Here is a 21,389-nt window from a genome sequence, read left to right on the forward strand (position 1 = left end):
GCCAAAGCTCAACCCCCGCAAGCACAAATAGGTGAGTACTGAGGGGCTGGAACAGATAGTTGGAAGCTCTTGTTGTCTCGACGAGCCAAGAAATCCAGATTCTTGAGGAACCTCATGGCACTTTTACCCCAGGCACCAATTAAGGGTGGCTGGAGCAATGGAGATAAAACTATAGTGATGATTGAGTTTAGAGTACCTAGGCAACTTGGCTGATTCCATGTGGGTGGCAGCATCGCTTGCATGCACAACAATGAAGTCAATGTAGCTGTCAGCCAAGGTCGATAAGCACGTGTAGTGCCACATGAACTGCTTACCATTCTTCTAGGGACAACCAGCAGGAGTTGTAGAAGTACGAGTGAGTGTGTTGTGTGTTTGCGTGTGTGAGAGTGAGAGAGAGTAGAGAGTAAGAGAGTGAGAGAGTGAGTGAGAGAGTGAGTGAGAGAGTGAGAGAGTGTGAGAGTGTGTGAGAGTGTGAGAGAGTGAGAGTGAGAGAGTGAGTGTAAGAGTGAAAGAGAAAGAGTGAGAGAGTGAGAGTGAGAGAGAGTGAGAGTGAGAGAGTGTGTGAGAGAGTGTGAGAGTGTGCGAGTGTGAGACAGAGAGAGTGTGTGAGAGAGTGAGAGTGTGAGAGTGAGAGTGTGAGAGTGAGAGTGTGAGAGTGAGAGTGTGAGAGTGTGAGAGTGAGAGTGTGTGTGAGAGTGAGAGTGTGTGTGAGTGTGTGTGTGAGAGTGTGTGTGAGAGTGTGAGAGAGAGAGAGAGAGAGAGAGAGAGAGAGAGAGAGAGAGAGAGAGAGAGAGAGAGAGAGAGAGAGAGAGAGAGAGAGAGAGAGAGAGTGTGAGTGAGTGAGTGAGTGAGTGAGTGAGTGAGTGAGTGAGTGAGTGAGTGAGTGAGTGAGTGAGTGAGTGAGTGAGTGAGTGAGTGAGTGAGTGAGTGAGTGAGCGAGCGAGCGAGCGAGCAACTTGTCCTCCCACTAGGCTTTAAAGTAACGGCCGTGCTTTCCAAACGGATTCATCAATTTTAACATACAGTACTGTGTGTTAAAATTTGGTTTGTTCTTGTATATAAATTAATATTATTATACATACAAATTCCATGTATAGTAAAGTGTAGGTTAGGTTAGGTGTTTAGGTTCTGTTGGAGATTATTTGTATTTGAAGTATGTGGGTGAAGCATTTATAGAATTGTGGTTCGAACAGAGGACGTGAGCAAAACACTTGTCGAAGTGTTCGGATGTCATCAGTTGTGAATCGTGTGTAATCCGCTTTTTATTCATAAACTGGGGGTTTGGCAGCTGGATTAATGAGCTGTGATCTTTGTATGTGTGCGAGGGAGGGAGGGCAGCAATTCCTCTAAGAGGAGACCCAAAGTACATTTCATGCACCTGCCACAGCCCTTGTTTATGAATAAAAGACGGTTTCCACACGACTCACAACTGATGACGTTCGAACACTTCTGGACCAAGTGCTTCACTGACGAATTTTGTTCGAACTCCAACACTGTAAATGCTTCACCCGCGTACTACAAATACAAATAATCGCCAACAGAACCTAAACACCTAACCTAACTTAACCAGTGCCTAAATATGTACAATATAGTAATGTAAAATAATATAAATTTATATTAAAAAAAATTCCCGTTTTGAATGAACAGCATGTTAGAATTTATGAATGTGTCTTTGGGGTCGACTGCGAGATAGAATGGACTTGGTCTGAGGACGCTTTGAAACTGCTTTACTGATGGTTTTGGCCGCCACCACCTTCTCTCTTAACTTGTTCCGTCTACCACTCTGTTTGCAAAAGAAAACTTTCTAAACAAATTTGGCACCTTTGTTTCCTTAGCTTGAACCTGTGACCTCTTGTTATTGAAGTGGCTGATTTCAGCAATTCCTCTTTGTCAATTTGGTCGATTCCTGTTATTATTTTGTAAGTGGTGATCATATCACCTCTTTTTCTTCTATTTTTTCTAACTTTGGCATATTTAATGCCTCTAGCTACTCCTCATAAATCTTTTTTTTCAGTTCTGGAAGTCATTTTGTAGCATGCCTTTGCACCTTTTCGAGTTTATAGATGCACTTTTTAAGATATGGGCACCATACAACTGCATATTCCAATTTTGGTCTCACAAAAAGTCGAACAGGTTCTGTAGTATTTCACCATCCATGTATTTAATGGGAATTCTGAAGTTGGAAAGCAATGCATATGCTCCTAAAACAATGCTGTGCATGTTTTTCTCTGGCGACAGTCTACTATCCAAAACCACTCTTAGATCTCTCTCTCTTTGTTAGAATTCCATGAGTCCTTTCCACATGACTTGTAAGTTGTGTGGTCTAATTTCTGATTCCACATTGCATAACATGGTATTTATTCATTGAATTCCATTTGCCACATGGCAATCCAAGCCCTTATTTTATCTAGATAAATTTGAAGGGCATGACAATTGTCTTCGTCTTTATCTCCCCCAGTATCTTTGCATCATCAGCAAACATGTTCATATAATTCTGTATTCCTTCTAGTAGATTGTTTATGTAGATGACGAACATTACTGATGCAAGAACTGAACCCTTTGGTACTCTGCTAGTAACACTCCTCCAGTCAGATACATTGCTTCTAATTACTGCCCTTATCTTTGTCAAATTTTTCATCCATGTCATAAGTCTCCCTGTCACCCCTCCAGCAAGTTCCAGTTTCCAAAACAAGAGCTTGTGTGGAGACTCTGTTAATAGCCTTTTTTAGGTCCAGATAAACAGTCAACCCATTTTTAGGTCCAGATAAACAGTCAACCCATTTTTAGGTCCAGATAAACAGTCAACCCATTTTTAGGTCCAGATAAACAGTTAACCCAACCATCTCTTTCTTGTTGAATCTCTGTGGCACTATCATAAAAACTAAGTATATTTGTAACACAGGTGTGCGTGCGTGTATCTGAAAACGAATAACTGACATTATCAGCTCTTCATTTCTTAGGTGTGGAATTGGTGTCAATTATCTTCACTGGTTATTATCCATAGAAGTGTACTGTCACTTCACAATACATTAATTTTATTTTTTCGCTGACATGAGCTCTTTATTTCATACTTTTGCTGGAGTTCTACCTCAGCAGTGTTTTTGTTGTTGGAGACTGATCAAGTTTTCACTTTGGAAAAATCCCTTATTAGTCTGATGACTGAGAATGCAAGTACTGTACAGTACAGTAGAGTATTGTAATTTACCATACACTGTTAGCATGCACAATTATATCCTGCAAACATTAGCAGCAAATTGGGCCATGCTTTGATAGTGTGTAGTATTATGAAGGCTATATTTGTTCTTTTTATGTATTCAGGTACATGTAGAAATTTTAGACAAAAGATTAAGAAAAGTATTGCCCATTTCAGTGATCGTCTGAGGACCAAAATTAGTGGTCTGTCATTTGAATTGGGAACCTGTCAGTACAAAGTATTTGATTACATAAATGCTGTGCTACTGTGTTAAAAGGAAGGTGGATATTCTACAGGTAATATACAGGTGTATGCTGGTAAAATTGCTTTAAAAATGATAAAAGAAACTGGGTCAACCACCAGCACCGAGGTGGCCGACAACTCTGCATGTGAAGCAAAAATCAGCCATTTGACTACAACATTTTCATTAATATCTGTGTATTTATTATACAGTATCTTTAAACTAAATTGTTGTGCAATTTAAATTCATAGCACAGGTTTCTTCAAAGCATTACCGTATTAAATAATTTTTTAATAAATTTGCAAACAGGAAAGTAGTTAAAGTGGCTGACAATTGATGCCGTTGTAGCAATGGCTGTTATTGAATAATTTGTCTTTAGTCAAGAAGTAATAAACAATACTACAGAATAATAAAAATCATTTTTATAAAATGTACTGTATATTGTAATGATATGCAAACATACACAGTACAAAGCTCACAAATATCAAATATATACAAATCCACAAGGACAGTGATGAGGGTTCAAATCTACATCCAGGATACCTGGTTGATGGGGTTCTGGGAGTTGTTCTACTTCCCAAGCCCGGCCTGAGGCCAGGCTTGACTTGTGAGAGTTTGGTCCGCAAGGCTGTTACTTGGAGCGGCCCGCAGGCCCACATACCTACCACACCCCAGTTGGTCTGGCACGTTTTTTTTAGAAGTCTAGTTTTCTCTTGAAGATGCCCACGGTTGTTCTGATCCCAGACATGCCTTAGTCGATTGCTCCACGACATAGTACAAGAATTGCAACCTGGAGTGCTATTTGCCCTCACAAGGGTCGGCCCTTGTGGATTTGTTCATTAGATATATCACGCTACTGTGATTTCTGTGTGTACCAAATATCATTTTTTTGGTATAAAAAACCAAAGACGGGGAAAAAGATGAAAACGGTAAGATAACTCATTTGTTGGACTAATCTGGAATTTGACTTTCTACTTATCGTCGTCATCATTAAATACGTTTCTGATTGTAGACGATTGAAAATCTGTTATTCTCTTCTTTCCAGTAGTTTTTCTTGCTGGATAAGGCTTGGTTCTCTCGTTTACAATTCCAATCTCTGTTTGTCTAGACAGAGCTCTTTTCAAGTGTTCAAGCCTCATATCCTTCATTAAAGTTTTTTTAGCTTTTGGTTGGTTCGTATTTTTATATTTATCAATATTTATTTTCCAGTCACTGTGTCTAACCTTATTATCATATACTTTATCAAGTTGAGAAGACTTTAATTTTTTCCCTGGAGGAGCCGACTGCAGGCAGAGCCAGGTCTGGGGCAGCTGATATGACTCACGAGGTTTCCCGTCATCATAGGGGATGTGCCACCCACCATTTACTCCACACTGTGCAGTGGTGCTAAAACTTGGAGGAGCCTGATGAATAAAAGAAACACAAACTCACCATTTTGGATAAAATTAAAAATAATATAATAATGCATTCTTTCTAAGATCAGATATTATGTACCACGCCCTGCCCTGGTGACTCTCTATTACTCCCTTATCTATCCTTATCTCAACTATGGTATTTGTGCTTGGGGTTCTACTACCCAAAATCACTTACGTCCTCTAATTACCCAACACAAAGCTGCTATTAGAACAATATCCAACTCTGGCCCCAGACATCACTCGGTACCCCTACTCAAATCTCTGAATATGTTAGATATTAAGTCTCTGCACATTCTCTCATGTGTATTATACATATATAAAACGCTAAACTATAATGCCAATCCTGATCTTAAAAGCTTCATAGAAGGTTGTAACAGAACCCATGAGCACCACACCAGAAATAAATACAGTTTTGATATTCCTAGAGTACGTCTTAATCAAACTAGAAATGCTCTGCAAATCAAGGGGCCCAGAATGTGGAATGACCTTCCCAACCATGTTAAAGACTGTACCTCTCTCAACCAGTTTAAGATAAAAACTAAACACTACAATAACATTAAGAAAACATTGTGTAATGCAATGTCCATTTCTGGGCTCAACTCCTCAATTTTCTTAATATTGGATTGATCTTCCTGTTTTGTAGAAGGAACAAGGGAAGTGTGCGATGGCCTATGTCTCCAGTAGGCAGCGAGTCTCATAGATGCCTGGCAAGACCTATGGGAGCTACTGAGGAAGATGCCCAGAAAAGCTATTGTGGAGCTTTGAGTCAGAAATTATAAATTAAGTGTCAAGAGAGTATGTTAAAATCTAAAGTATTTTCAATGTTGATCATTTTGCTTTGAATAAATATTGTACTGCTCATTCGAAATGAGCTCTCATGGAACTCGGTCCAATGAAAGGATTCTGATGTCACAAAAACAGGTTGAAAAGCAATTGCAACAGAAAATAATATTCTAGTAGAGTGGACTGTGTTTTCACAGGAGTGGAATATAGTGACAGTTTTTTAATTCAATAACAAGATAAAAACAGTATTCACATTTTTGCCAAAGTAATTTTGCTATAAAAAATATTATTTGCAGAAACATCATTTGATTGCTTATACTAAAAACATAATTATCTAAATAATATAAACAGTTGGTTGAGTGGAATGAAATTTTCCTTTCTGAGTAATTACTAAGTTGCTTCCATAATCAGGGCCATGTGTATACCCAGTTCATTATCAATCTGAAAGATTGATCAGTTTTAAGTCCCTGCTGTGACAAGGAATTTTGCCAATGAATGGGCTTCTAACACAGTTTAGGTGAACTGGGAGATGTGAAAGTCTGATGACTTCCAGTTGGGAACTCTTTGGCCCAGTTGTCTTGGTATTATGCTACAATTTAGTTCAAATAATTTATGAAAGTTCAAATGATTTTACAAAGCACAGTTAGCTACATGATGCTTCCTATTAACTTGGTATCACTGCCACTGACCATTATTATACATAGACCAGACAGAAAACAATGACAGTCAATACATACCAAAAGACGCACACCAGTACGTAATGAAACGATCTTTATTTGGTGCATTCTCTGCCAACGGCGGAAGGTATCTCTTAGTGATACCTGTCCAAGACGGAACAGATGGTCTCGTAGCAGATCGCTGAATAAATGATTTGGTGAGTGTACTTCATAGAAATACAGTATAGTATATAAATTAAAAAAAAAAAATATTGTATAACAAACATCTTAAAATGATTTTTGTTCAAGTATATGTTTATCAAAGTGCTTTACTGAAATTAATATACAGAACACAAATTTGACAGGGGCTTTGCATGGTAACATTACTGAATAAATTTTTTATCTCATCATACTATCCCACTTCTCTCACTTTCATGGGGTGGGTGCAGGGAGCAGGCCCTTGGTCATCAGTGAGAAAAACAGAATGGGTAACAAGGTCAAATAACATACTTGGTTATGAAATTAGTTCCAAATCCTGACTGGAGAGCTGCATATATGAAGAATCCATCATCTCTTGACCTGGCATAGAAATTATTTTAAGTTAATGCTGATTTGTACAAGTCAAGCAGAACTGAATACATTAGATGACTAATATACAGTCAAGATGATGAATTTGTGTGCGTGTATGCAATACATGGCTAAAGAGCCCCTGTGTGGAAGTGGGACAAAATTAACCACTGTTATTGCAGACATCTTGGAATCCATGAGAGGCTATAACACATAAGTATGCAATATAATCAACAATAGTAAAGAGTTTTTGTACTTCATGGGAGCAATGAATTGTATATGTTGAACATGAGGTTATCTTTTCTGTTGGCAGATTGCTTACAAAAAACATATATTATTCTCGAGATTAAATAGGATTTGAAATTCCTGAGATTGGATAGGATTTCACTGCCGGCAAAATCCAGATAATCATCTCATGTAAGAGATTTTAGCAGTAGCTTTAGATTTCAAAAGCACCAAAGCTTCAAGGATATATAAATGTACTGTAACTACAATCTTTCCTACATTCTCCAAAATATCAAAGTAGTGCTTGTTATGCTGTACTTGGAATAAATGCCTTAAAAAAGCTACCCACATTTTTTTTTATTATCTCTTATTTCTTCATAATCGGTAACTACACATTTCCTCTCAGGCATACTGTTAATTAAGGACCTGGCTGAAACATTATTTTAATGTTAAAAAGAAAAATATTCGGGTCACCCCCTCACCCTTCCCCCGAGTGCAAGCTCACGCATGCTTCCATGTGGTCTTCCCAGCAATTATAGACCTACGTTATCTCTCTCATGTCTCAGCTCACTGTCACGAACTAGGCCCTACCTTGAAATAGGACCTGGCCACCACCGGGATAGTGTTTTCGCAATTGATGATTATGGGACTGTACAAATTAGTCTGAATATGAGGGAGTAATTTGAATAACACATCATTGAATACTGTCTATCCAAACCACCATTAGTTTGGTTTGTTGTATCTATTCTTTTTTTTTTTTTTTTTTTTAGTGTTGAGTTACTCTGTTACCAGAGCTCTCCTCAACTCGAAGATTCCAAATTCTGGTTCTTTCTTTTCGTAGGTCTTTGTGCCTGGTGAGAACGTAAGGCTTGACAATATCAATGCTTAAACTCGGGGTAGCTATGCAATCTGTCCTCTTACAAAGAATGTCACATTTCGATCGTATGTGTCACATAAGGCCAAAAATTTTCGTATTGTACTTGAAAATGGAAGCGGCTCGCGAAAGTGACGTACTGTCCCATTTTCTGTTTTGGATCTCTGATAGGTTAGGAAAGGACACTTTAATTTTACCATTTTCTTGACATTGGAAAACCTTAGGAAGACAGGCTGAGCTACGAGGAGGAACCCTCCCAGAAAGAATGAGATGGCACTTTAATACATCCCTGTCTTATGGGTCTCAGCTGCCCTGTTTCATTCTGATTCCATTCCTAGTGGTCCATTACCTGAACACAGCCTCATTCCCTGTGAAGATAGACTAAGGATAGTCTGCATGCCTCATGCAGTTTCTCAAGGTTCAGTCCTCGGTGCCATTAACATTCAGAATATACTGAATGTGTCTGGGGATGGCCTCTCCCACTTTCAAAATAGCAGGAAGTGAATGGAGCCTCCTTTCATTGGACATGCAAGGTGTTCAGCATCTGCAGGTCTTTACTGCTGCAAAGAATCGCCAGTTGCCAGTACAGTACCAGTATGTGGTCCCATTACGAGGCCTTTGCTGGCCGTTTTATTTGGATTGGAACGGATGAGATTTCTTTTTTCTACTCCCTAGTCCAGATGCTACTTACCATGTTGTCCAGGTTGGAGGCCATTGTGGCCTATAGTTAACAAAGTTCATCTCCAGGGCCAACCAGGGACGAGAACCCTAAGACATGATCTGATGCAAAGCTAAGCAACAATGGACATACAGGTTGGCTGGAAAACACACTCGTGAAACATAGAGCAGGCTCTTGCACTAAACACAATCTCTTAAGAAAGCAAAGCCACTTATCAGGTAACACTGTCCGATTTCCAGCAGGAGCACCGTGAGGTAGGGTCTCTGGGGGACATGGCTGTGACATGTCCCCCAGAGATGTCTTATCGAGATATCGATGTCTTCGGTCTGACTAGGCAAGTTGTGTCAGTAGTAGTTTGCATGTTACAACTATTAAATGTGTTGTTTGGCCTTTTCATTCTTTCTTCATAGAGATGTTAATGGTTTTATTTTGATGTTCAACTTTCTGAGGAATTCACCTTGGTTATGGGTTGATCTTTTACCCCATGTGCTCCCTTTACCACTTTGAGAGTACAAAAGTAAATATGGTCTTGGCTCCTGGCAAGAAAAAAAAAGTGTCTTGAGAACCTAACATTTGAGGGTGGGCTTTATAGTAGTGACATAAGCTCTAGGGAGGCACTGAGAGGACTGTAGAGAAATGTAGCATTTCTCCAGGGAAAAACTTACTCAATAAAATAAAGAAATGTACTTAAACTCACATATTGTTGAGGGTATAAAAACTCACACCTTTCTTGTTCATAAATATACCTTCACGCGACCATCTCTTCATGTGTTCTCGTCCAATAACCAATATACGGCCGTGAGGATTTTGTCTTAGAACTTCATCTACCACATTTCTAAGCTGCAAGAGAATCTTTTATGAAGATGATAATGTTACGAATCTTACTTTCATATATTCACTATTACACAATATATTAAGACAGTAAAATTGTTTATTATACAGATTTTAGTGTGCAGTGCTGTACTAATAAATTAATTTCTTTGGTACCATATTCTGGTACAAAAAACCAGCGTTGAATGTAATGAAACGCCATTTTCTGGGTGAGTACCGGAGGCACCCCGGAGCTTACTAGGCTGATATGCTAATGTCAGACTTTGGCATCAGTCATGTGTATGGAGTTCTTATGGGCCTACCGGGGCCACGAGCCAGAACCTGGCCCCCTCTAGAGAGGCAAGGGAAGCAATGGCCTATAGAAACCCTCCGTGTAATTGGAAGCATTCCACTACAAAACTTCCTCTTATTCGTCAAATGATAATTTCTCATTTTCTGTACTTTTCCAATAAAAATTCTGACACACACACACTTTACTCACTGTATAAAATACAAATGCCTCTAAAGTTCTTACATTTAATACTTATTACTTATTATTAACAGACCTAAAGTGGGAGCGTTTCTAAATTCTTCTGTTACTCACCACTTTAACCCGGATACTAGGTGATTTATCAAAGCCACATACGTATGCCACATTCAGGCCATCCACTACGGTTGAGAAAGGTTCGTGCTCCTCTACAAAATCACGGAAATCTGCCCATTCCCTGGGGCTACTCGACAGATAAATATCTGACTTATGTAGTACTCGGGGAACAAACTCCTCCTGTATCAAAAAGGCATAGAAGTACAGTATTAAGTTACAAGGCAATTCTGAATATACATATACAGTAACGACCTATAACAAACACTGATGCAGAAGCAAACTGCCTCAATTCCATTTAAATACATACAGTAATATATTTAGTGAATTTAAGGTTAACATTTGTATTTCAGCAAGATAAAATTCATGAAACTCACTATTAACAATCATTATGAGCAAGTATATATGATGGTTATAGATATCATTATATGATATCGTCTTTGCCTTTCCACTGGAGACCTTCGGCGTCATGGAGAGGGGGGAGGACCTGCTGTATGGGTGGCAGCTTCTCCCCCGTATGAACCTACCTTGGCTTTGCGCCCTGGAGAGGTCACTCCAGACCGACAACCAAAGCACAACTCCATAGTCTCCTGAGACTGATGAATGCCTGCTACTACAGAATCTAAAGATGCTGGTAAATACAGTCGATATTGTCTTGTAATGTGTTGCAGAACTGTATCAACATTTTCCAGTTCATGAAAACTTGACTTTGTTCTCATAAAACCCCGGATTCCTATTTATTTACAGAATTATTACTTGGTATTCATAATTCATGTATTATACTGTACCTGTAAGTGCTTGAATTCCTCTTCATCAACTGCTAGACCTTCCAGCTGACTTCCACATGCTGGACATCTTCCCCTGAAATAAATCAATAAATTTATAATATATATACATTATACTGTGTGTGTGTGTGTGTGTGTGTATGTGTATGTATGTGTATAATATATATACTGTATACTGTACTGTAAACTAAATTATACTAAAATAATGACACCCACTATGCGGTAGGAAGATATTTTATATTTTTACAGAACATTCTTATTTAATAATGTTATGAACCCATCCACAGGGTTCTTATGAGATTAGTAATTATGAAATTCAGAGAAATAAAAATTCTTGTTTTGCAGAAATATATCTGCTTAATACTTACCTTTTGTGTATCTCCACGTAGTTACTAAACCAACCTAAGCTTTTTCTATACAATACGTCAATCTCTTGAATAACAAGCAAGCGAGGAAAGATGTCGAAGATAGCAAGCTTGTGAAACAGAGTCTGTGTCATTGTTATCTTTTCCTCAGTGCTTTCGACAGCAGCACACTGTTTAATAAACTCAAGAAACACCTTATCATTTGGTACCTGAAAAATATATTGAAGTAAATACAAAAAGGTAAGATATTTTGTGCAACAAGGTTGAAAGGGTGTACTTTTAAATAGCATGTCTTGGCCATAAAAAAAGAAGCTTATCACATTCTTACATAGATATTGTTACTGTATGTGGGAGTGGCGAGGCATTTGCCTAGAAGAAGAAAAGAAATGATGTGGATTATAAAGGAACAAAGTTCAAGATGATATAAAAATGCCCTCGCCCATTCACCGTATCTTACACACTACGGAACATAACAGAGAAACAAGTGCAACCTTTCTGTCTCCTCAAAGATGTGAAAGCATGTCTGAACCATCAGTGACAAAATCAAATCCTATTTTTAATGTCTTCCTTTGGAACTTTTTTGTTTTTTTTTTGTATCCTCAAATAGATAACTTTAAAATACAATTCCAGTCTTTATTCTCCCCAACAAGAATGCCTTTACAGGTCGTGACCTAAACATTCTGGATATTAACACTCCTAAAATTTACATGTTCAACACAAATTTGCCAAATAATATATTTGGTCGATGGGGTATAACACTTAATAGGCTTAATATAACACATAATAAGTAATTATGGAAAGATGGCACTATGCTGGGAAGACTATTTAGCACCATCTATGTCAAAGAATATATAAAATATCCTAAATAGCACTTAGGATGTCCTGTGATATGCAATGTTACAAAAATTATTATTGATCCAGGAGTTATTAAAACATGTAGTTATAGACTACATCTTTGTCAATGTTTCCTAGAATAATCTCATACCACCTTTGCCTCCCTGACCTCAACCCTCCTTCACCACCCTGACCTTCCTCTCTCAGCCTCTCTGCCCTTTCCAAGTTTTTTATACCTGGGTATTAGTCAACTGCTTTGGGTTGCATCTTGGGTAATGGCCAATCATTGGCTTGGGGGACTTCAACGAGCTTAACAGGCTTCCTGTTCATGACAATGGGAATCATACCAGACCAGTTCAACTGTTTCACCATTAGCATATATAAAGTAAAAAAGTCCAGCCATTATATATATACAAAATTAAAATAAAACTAACCTTCTCATCACTCCACATAGCCTCTAAGTACTGATACCCAGTGTCATAGTCATTATTTCTGAAGGCAGCAGCAATAATGGCACTGTATGTTGCATTACAGATGTTGGCCATCTTCTTGATTACAGAGAGATGTTTGAATGAGTGCTTCCACTCACGTGTTGATGTTAAACCCAGAATAGCCTTTTTGCTCAAACTGGAATCCAGCATCTGTATATTAAATCAAGTATTATTAACTTGCCAAAAGATCTATTCTCAGACTTTTATAACCTAGATATAATTTTTTTATACAGTACAAAATGCAAATAGGTTCTTTCAGTATTGTATACATATCTACAGTAATTATCAATTATGTACTGTGAATTCACCAGAATTGAATGAGTACCAAAACTCATGAGGCAATAAAAAACACACAATAAGAAATGGTTAAATAACTTATGGTTCAATAAGGTGAGGCAATGCACATTAAATTTACAAGAATTCAATGACTTGGACATGTGTTGAGTTGACAAGTGTGGGGGACTCAAGTATAACATTACAATGTGATTACCCAGTCTATAAAAAATACACCCCGAGCTTGTGAAAAGCTCTTTTTTTTAAAAGATAGTGTCTATCCCAAAGGTACATTATATGATCCAACTGCACTGTCACAAGACTACTGGGCAGTCAGGAGCTCTTTTAAGAGCAGAACACACACACAGGATATGGAGTCCCTGCAGGATCATTTTAAGGTGACTGGGAGTCACTGGAAACTATCAAGCCAGTCTGAATTGTTTTACTCTGAGAAATCTGTTTACATGAACAAGTCTTTCAGAGCCCCAGTTACATCACAAATGGTAGCAGCCAAGAGAAAGCATTTACTAACCTAGTCGGTTACTTAAAATAATCATGCTTCAATTCATCAAACCAGCAAGTGGCAGCAGGAACATGTTTCTGATTGCTTATGCCAACCCAACATACCCTCCTTGTGAACAAATGTTTTGGGATAAGGGAATCCAAGCTTGATTTACAAACTTACAAGCGGCACCATAAAATGGTTTTGCAAGAAAACCATAGTTCCTGTGTCATTGGTATCTAAAAATATACCAACTGTCGAGTGATCCTACGACATCAGTCGGGTCATATACCTTTGGATGGGGTAAAAAAGTATCCTCGGATAAAAAAAATAAGAACTTTGGTACTGTATAAAGAAAGCCACAGGTACCATTATCTGCAATACAGCACTGCATTTTACATATTAACAAGAACTCACCTTAACTTGACTAGTGAGCTTTTGGTAGACCTCCAGTACCTTCTCCTCCCCACACTGGTCCACTGCCTCCCCACATAGCTGCAGGTATGTCCCAAGAGTTGCCAAGTTGGGCTCTCGCCCCCGTCTCTCTATGTGGTCCAAGTAGGAATTTGCAAGAAGATAATTGCAATGTGTTTGGCACTTTCCCATCATGATAGCATCACAGCTCTTTTCACTAATTTGGTATTTCAAATGAGAGGCAAGGTCAATCACATCTTCCCACTCTGTGCTTGACATTTGTGCTTTATTTATGAATATGTCATCAAGTTGAGCATTACTCTTATGATTCTCTCCTTCACCATTATCAAAATCATCTAATTCTTTACTACTGCAATTTATTCCTGATATATTTGAATAACTACATCTTTGCATTTCCAGAAAGTTTCTTAATACCACAGTTCTACTGAACAACTGTGAAGAAAAATGTGTTATAAATCTTTTAACAGAAAAACTCATATTTAATGTATTAATTGAAGGATGACATTTCACCATGTGGCATGTTTGAAGTGAACATCCATGGCGTTTGCTGGCTGATAAAATCAGCTTTCCATTCTGTAAATACTGTCGTAGCGCCATCTGTAAAGAGAAGCAAATGAAATACAATAGCCAAATGAATTAAGAAGTTTCAGATTTGCAAGGTGGACAATTATTTCAGTAAAGATATGACAAAATAATCCTTAGTAACTGTACAGTATGTACTCCTGTGTTCATAATCCCACCACCACTAAACCTACTGTAATCACTAACAAAATTAACTTCAACTCTTGACAACATACAGACTAACTAGCGTGGGTACCTGGCCGAGGCTGGGTCTCTCTTCCTCCCTTCTCCCCTCTCTCATCTCTCTCTCCACCTTTCTCCCCCCTCTCCTTCCTCTCTCTTCAAACATCTCCCTCTCAATCCTTCTTCCTTCTCACATCTCCTCCCTCTTTTCTCTCTGACAAAATTTAAACAACAAAGAACTGAATAAGTCTAAAGACAACACAACCAATATTTCAGACTTTACTTCATGAAATCACAATGGGGGATTGGATTAGATGTCATTATTTCTTAAAAGTGTGGCATTAAGCTGACCCCAAGTGGACTACTACATTCCCATACCCCACACACATCATGTGTGAAAGTTGGGCGAGGTGAAAGTTGGGCGAGGCTAGAACCAAGCATCTGGCCTTCAAGCTTGAACAAACAAACTGATAAACAGATATTCTCTCTCATATATATAAAGATATAATGCCTGTCAGCAAGTTGGGCATAGGGGAAACTGATTCTGCAATTTTCCATTGTGCAGCAGACTGGAAAAAGTTTGGGTAATATTTCCTTTCACCTGATACTGCTGGTCACCTAGCAGTAAACAGTAAGTAGCAAACAGGTACTCCCAGGTACCTGGGAGTTAGGGAACTGTTGTGGGATGCATCATGGAGAAAGGTTAATAGCCTAACAGGCTTCTTGTCTTGACTATTTGAAACCAAATATAGTAGGTCAAAAGCAGAGTTTGCAACTCATCAATTTATTAGCTTTTAAAAAATACAAACAAGAGTCGGCAAAAAACTTTAATTCTCAACCCATCCTCCGAATTGACAGTACGATTTAATACTAAGTGTAATAAGTACACTTTCTAACTGTCATAACCAGTGCATAATTGCACTTATGGGGCTGTTACATTTACCCAACTCCCTCCCCGGATTTAATTCCCCTCGTTTTCTGTTAAGACATACAGAATTTTAGGATGAAATTTTCAATTTCAATTTGCAATACACAAGTTTTAAATATCAAGAAATTTTTTTTCTGGTTTATTAAACAATATAGATTTTATACAAAATTTTAAAATATCCTGAGTTATTTTACAATTTATTGATATATTTTAGTTTTGTTTTATTACTTTTATAAAACTGTAATATCAATATAGCTATAGGTTAAGTACTAATTGTAATTAAGAAGCAATAAAATTATTATCTTAAAAAACTAAGACGGTTAGGTGAGGGTGTGGTTTTCTATTCAGTTTTTGGGGTAAACTCAAATATTCACAATATATTTGACAGTACGATTTAATACTAAGTGAAAATAAGTACAATTCCTAACTGCTATGAATAGTACATAATTGCACTTATTTGTCTCCTTACATTTACCACCCCATTTTTGGAGGACGGGCTGTTAATTCTATACTTGATCTATAGTTATTGAAAAACTAAATACAATGGTACCTCGGCTTACGAATGCCCCTCTTAACGAACTTTTCAGGTTACGAGCCCAATTTCTTCGTGAAATTCGAATCGGATTACGAACTTCGCGTCGGGAAACAAAGTTTGTTGATATGCACATGGCTGACCTAGTGCGTGGCGGCACGGCGATCGCGCCTCAATTTACCAGTGCCTCCCGCCTAGTGACTATCGCGCCTGAATTCTCTGTAAAGAATTTCAATTTTTGGGGATTTTTTGTTATCTGAACATAAAACTTGTTATTATATGAGCCCATGGGCCCCAAGAAAGCCAGTGGTAAGGTTCAAGCCAAGAAAACACACGTGAGAATGACCATAGAGGAAAACAAGAGATCATTCGTAAACATGAAAATGATACACGGGTTGTTGGACTAGCTAGGCAGTACAACAAAGATATGTCAACGATATGCAGTGTAATTGCCAAGAAAAAGGACATTATGAGTGATAAAGTGGCAAAAGACACATCAACTATCATGAAACAAAGAACACACAAACACTTGAGGATGTTGTAAAGTTGTTATTAATTCACCCAGAGCAAGCTGTGGTAGGTCATTGTGTTAATCTTTTTAATGACAATGTGATGTCTCACTTCAGATAAGTGTTAAGAAAAAAAGCAGTGAGCCACAAGCAGGTCCTAGTGGTATGCAGGCAAAACGTGCCAGAGTGTGTACCCCAGAGAAGTCATCACTGCCTGATATTATAATGGAAGGGGACTCCCCTTCCAAACACAAACACCTTTCCTCCTCGCACCCGCCTTACCGTCTTCCATACGCCAATAAGAGTCATCAATAAAGCTAAGCAATAACTTGTACACAATCTTTAGTATTAAAGATTTGGGTGAAATAGGTATAAAATTTACTTTGAAGGTAATTTTTTGGGAAGTGTGGCACGGATTAATTCAATTTACATTAATTCTTATGGGAAAATTCGCTTCAGTTATTTCAGTATCTGAAAATTCGGATACAAATTTTTGGCTTACGAACCGTCTCTGGGAAAGGATTAAATTCGTAAGCCTGAGGTACCACTGTATATTGGCAAGGTGGTAGTCCATTTCACAAGATAGCCGAGGATATTGAAAAATGGAATAGAAGTGTTCATCCTTGCCAATGAACATTTACTCTTTAAAATTGTCATAATTTTCACTTGCAGAGCACCTCATACTTGGCAATTTTGGCTGGTTCATTGCCTTTCTCATGCTTATAGTACCCTAAATTTCAGTGTTAGTTTCAAAGTAAGATCTTTGCCCTACTCTTCAAGATATTACTGTTGTAGCTCACTTTTGTATTTGATGCACCAGAAGTTGGTCACTGGTCTTCGGTCACTAAACCTAGAGAGCTTTTAGCATACTTGGTATTACAAAACTTAAAACCTTAAGGAAAACTTAGGGTACGAATTCAGAGATAAAGCTTACCTATAAAAAATGCACTGTAGATACAATATCTATAGATGTATTTAAACAAATGGGTTGATAATAGGCATCTCTGTCTCGGGCAAAGTAGTTGGCCCATGAGGTATTGTTGCCCACTGTTTAAAGCGGCCCCCGCTGGTAAAAACTACAGAATGTCTAACAAAATTGGTAAAAAAACTACGGAATGTGTAACAAAATTGGTAAAAAACTACGGTTTAACAAAATATGTACATTTCTTAGGCACGAGGTGTGTTGCGCGGCAGGCAGAGCAGTAACGGGAGACGAAGACGCCGCCAGCCCCGTGATGGCAGGTTATAGGGCTATAACAAATAGCTACTGTATAAATCCTGTCATGTCACTATCTTGCGTGAAGCTATCATGGTCATTACAGCGATCGCAGTCATGATCGTTAGAGGGGTCGTAGTGGTGGTGATGGTCTTCCGCGAGTGTCGTTGTTATGGTGGCGTCAGCTGGAGCTGGGAGAGCCGCGTTTAGCAGGAGCCGCGGTCCGCACCCGCCTGGGGAATTAGAGTTCTGAATCCTGGTAATCCAAGCTTTCAGGTATTGGGGTAACGAGTCCGTTATAATGGCTCGTTATTAAACGAGTCAGGGTAATGGTTTCATGTTATTAGGGACAGAAAGCCCAGCTGTTATATGGGGTTATCAAGTGCCTCATCATTGTCAAGGCAAAGTCAGGCTCTCAGAATTGTACTAGGATACAGGGGGGTAGAAATAGCCTTAGCTATTCTATCCCTTTGAGATGTGTTTCTTTCTTGTCTCAATAAACATACTTGAACTTGAACTTGAACTAAGATACAGCCTCTAATACGGTCAGGAATCCTTTCAGGACCAAAAAGCCGAAGCTCAACCCCCGCAAGCACAACTAGGTGAGTACGGTGCATATATTAGAATAACTAAAACTATGCACCATTGTCTTACCTGAATTTACCCGAGTTCCACTATCTCCCTATATGGCATCGACGAGGACAGGAAGCCGGAGGCTACCTACTTTGTGCGGCTACTTTAGTCCTGCGGCCCCGTCTCCGACTCCGGCCCGGTTGGTCGTTTGGTCAACCAGGCTGTTGGACGGGGCTGCTCGCACGTACCCTGGCGTATGAATCACAGTCTGGTTGGTCAGGTATTATCAGACTTGTCAAAGGTTCTCCCATTTTTCCTGATGATTTTATCCAGCTGGATATTGAACTGCAGCAATGTTTGGCCATTTAATTTACGGCATCGGCGGATAGCCAATTCCATGGGTCTATAACCCTGTGGGGTGAAAAAGCATTTCCAGTTTTCTCTTCTACAGTGTGGCCCCTGGTATGTTGTGCATACTTCGTCATGTCTTGCACTCTTACCCTGTGATTTACGACATACCAGACCATGACGACCATATTGATCTGGCATCGCGATCCCGCAGATGCACCAATGTTTAGTGAGGATGGGGGCGGCAAGGCGAAGGGCAACTCCAAATTTGAGAGTGTCATAATTGAGAAGAGTTCCAAGGGCTGCATTGGGCACAGCAAATAAAAAATCCCTGACTTGGGCTGCTGTTACTGCTAGGATGCGAGCTTTGTTCTCAGCATCTGCGTTTTCAAGCATTGTTGTGGCAGTCTTTTCCATTATGGGGCTATCCCAGTGGGCCTGCTTGTGGCCTTGTGGGTCTGTTGGTCAGGGTAGAGGGTGTGCAATGGTTTCCCATTAACTAGCTGCTTTGATGAACTTTTCATCGTGAGTTTCCACTGGGTTTCTCATACGCTATGATAGGATCTTCTCTACTAATTCTTTGGCTGCTGTGCTTGCATGAGGATAAGAATGTTGGAAGTGCTATACCTCAGTTGCCTTTCGTGTGCCTATCCCCCAAATTTCAATGGTAGTGTTGCTTGGTCCCAATGACTGTCATTTAAATCTAGGTTGAATGCCTTGCTAAATATTGACTTGAGGAGCTCATCATATTGACTTAGTAGTGGGTTACCAAAAGTGGGCGCACACCTTAAAGAGTACGTTAACCTGGGTAAGGTAAGGCACTTTGTGAGAAGATAGAGGGCATCATGGAAGTCCAAGTCCCCTTTCTCTCTTCCATCCTCTTCAGATCGTTCGCACTTTTCTTCGCGTACTGCAGCAATGGCATTGTTGCCCAGAGGTGCTCCAAGTAGTGTGCTGTCAGTGGGTTCAATGACTGAGGATTCTGGTGTAACTGATTTCACTGCATTAATGATTACCTCACTGAATAAAATAATTTCGCACTTGGAAGGATTAAGAACGAGACCCATGGACTCCCCCCGTGACTTTACCAGCTGCAGGTCTTCCAGCAGGGAGTCTTGTGTGCCTGCCAGAGTGCCATCATCCAGGAACCAGATTTATTATACTATATATATATTAGCCCTCAGAATTATACTATAAGGGCCTATTATAGGACTGTCCAATAACCACGAAAGTTCTTAATACGTGACGGTAATATAGGTATATGTACCTATATTCAGCCTGTAAGAAGTTTATTGTGCACCCCATACTCATCCCGTGAGCGATAGTTTATTGTGCACTTCATACTCATCTTGTGAGCGATAATTTATTGTGCACCGCATAATCATCCTGTGAACGATAGTTTATTGTGCACCCTATAATAATCATGTGAACAATAGTTTATTGTGAACCACATAATCATCCTGTGAAAGATAATTTATTGTGCACCCCCCCCCCCCCCTTAACCTTTCCGGTTTGGTGTCTTCTTTTTGATAATTACTTACTTATTGTACATCCCCATAATCATCCGGTGAATTCTTGTTTATTGTGTACTGGGTGCACAGTACACTACCGCTCACAGGATGAGTATGGGGTGCACAATACATCTCATAGCATTCCCTAAATTATAATGACAAATCCCACACCGTTAAGCTTATTTGTTTATTATATTAACAAGCTTAGGTATACAGAGTAATGTGCTGCTACTCTATTCTATATGAAGGATTACACAATGTAGATAAAAAAAAACTAGCTATAAGTTCATCTAGTATTCCTATCTCACGCTTAAGGTTTGTCTGAAACACATATACGCGTGAATTGTGGCTTCATACGAAATACAAATACCTCCTATGTAACCCTTGTAATAGCCTACTGTAATATATTTATAAATACAAAATACTGTTATTCATTATTATTGCAAGGAATTGTTATTATTATTATTATCTAGGTCAAGAGGCTGCCCTCCAGCGCAGCGAAAATGATACACAATGTAGTATAATTTGGTATAAAATTCCTTCTTGCTTCCTGTTTAATCCTGTTTAAAGTGGAGCAGGTCGTGGGGCTCGGAAGCTGGTGCACCAGTCTCTAAGGTGCCTGTGTCTGCCTTAGTCTCACCTCTCGCCTTTCCTGGCTGTAGTTTTTTGTTTGTGTGAATCTAAAGGTTGTTGTCAGTAAAAGCAGTTTCCCTACGGGCTCACCATACAACCTGTCGTCGACTCAAGTCCATTACATCCAGCGGTCGACCCCACAGACGCATTCATAAATTTGTTCAAGCTTGTTCATTCAAAACGGGAATTTTCTCAGATATAAATTAATATAATATATTAGCATATTGCGCATATATAAGCATAGGTTAGGTGTTTAGGTTCTGATGGCGATTATTTGTATTTGTAGTACGTGGGTGAAGCATTTATAGCGCTGCGGTTCGAACAAAATGCGTCAGTGAAGCACTCGTTCCGGAGGTGTTCGAATAAAATCAGTTGTGAGTCGTGTATAAACCGGTTTTCATTCATAAACAGGGGGTTTAGTGGGTGCAGTGGAATCACTTTTAGGTTTTTGTTTGGCGGACGGGCTGCACCATAGCCAGTGGTACTTGGAACTTTTGTTCAGAGTAGCTGACTTTTTAAGACACTCCCCTGGCGTTCCGCGAGGCTTTGGCCTGGGTTCATATACTGGCCGGAGAGGACTTACTGGGCACCAATCCTTAACTGTAGCCTCTGTTTACCCAACAGTATAATGTTTACCTGGTTGTTAAACGATTTGGCGGGTAGTAT

At 39.1% G+C, this 21,389-nt stretch overlaps 1 protein-coding gene across 2 annotated transcripts; it reads right to left on the reverse strand.

Moving 5' to 3' along the window:
• Window positions 1-3,853: 3,853 nt before the first annotated feature.
• On the reverse strand, window positions 3,854-17,872 carry mldr (mitochondrial ribonuclease P catalytic subunit). Of its 2 annotated transcripts, XM_069310443.1 has the most exons (11): window positions 17,605-17,872; window positions 14,547-14,687; window positions 13,712-14,326; window positions 12,463-12,669; window positions 11,198-11,403; window positions 10,833-10,905; window positions 10,048-10,227; window positions 9,331-9,473; window positions 6,799-6,867; window positions 6,370-6,490; window positions 3,854-4,837 (listed from the first exon to the last, which is right to left on the reverse strand). In XM_069310443.1, the coding sequence occupies exons 2-11, from the start codon at window positions 14,637-14,639 to the stop codon at window positions 4,406-4,408; spliced, it is 2,139 nt and encodes a 712-aa protein (XP_069166544.1). In that variant the 5' UTR covers window positions 14,640-14,687; window positions 17,605-17,872; the 3' UTR covers window positions 3,854-4,405. The 2 variants fall into 2 exon arrangements, with proteins under 2 accessions (XP_069166544.1, XP_045591104.1); XM_045735148.2 differs by lacking the exon at window positions 14,547-14,687.
• Between the last annotated feature and the right edge of the window lie 3,517 nt (window positions 17,873-21,389).

The sequence above is a fragment of the Procambarus clarkii genome, chromosome 67 (genome assembly GCF_040958095.1).
Source record: "Procambarus clarkii isolate CNS0578487 chromosome 67, FALCON_Pclarkii_2.0, whole genome shotgun sequence".
Classification (NCBI taxonomy): Eukaryota; Metazoa; Arthropoda; class Malacostraca; order Decapoda; family Cambaridae; genus Procambarus; species Procambarus clarkii.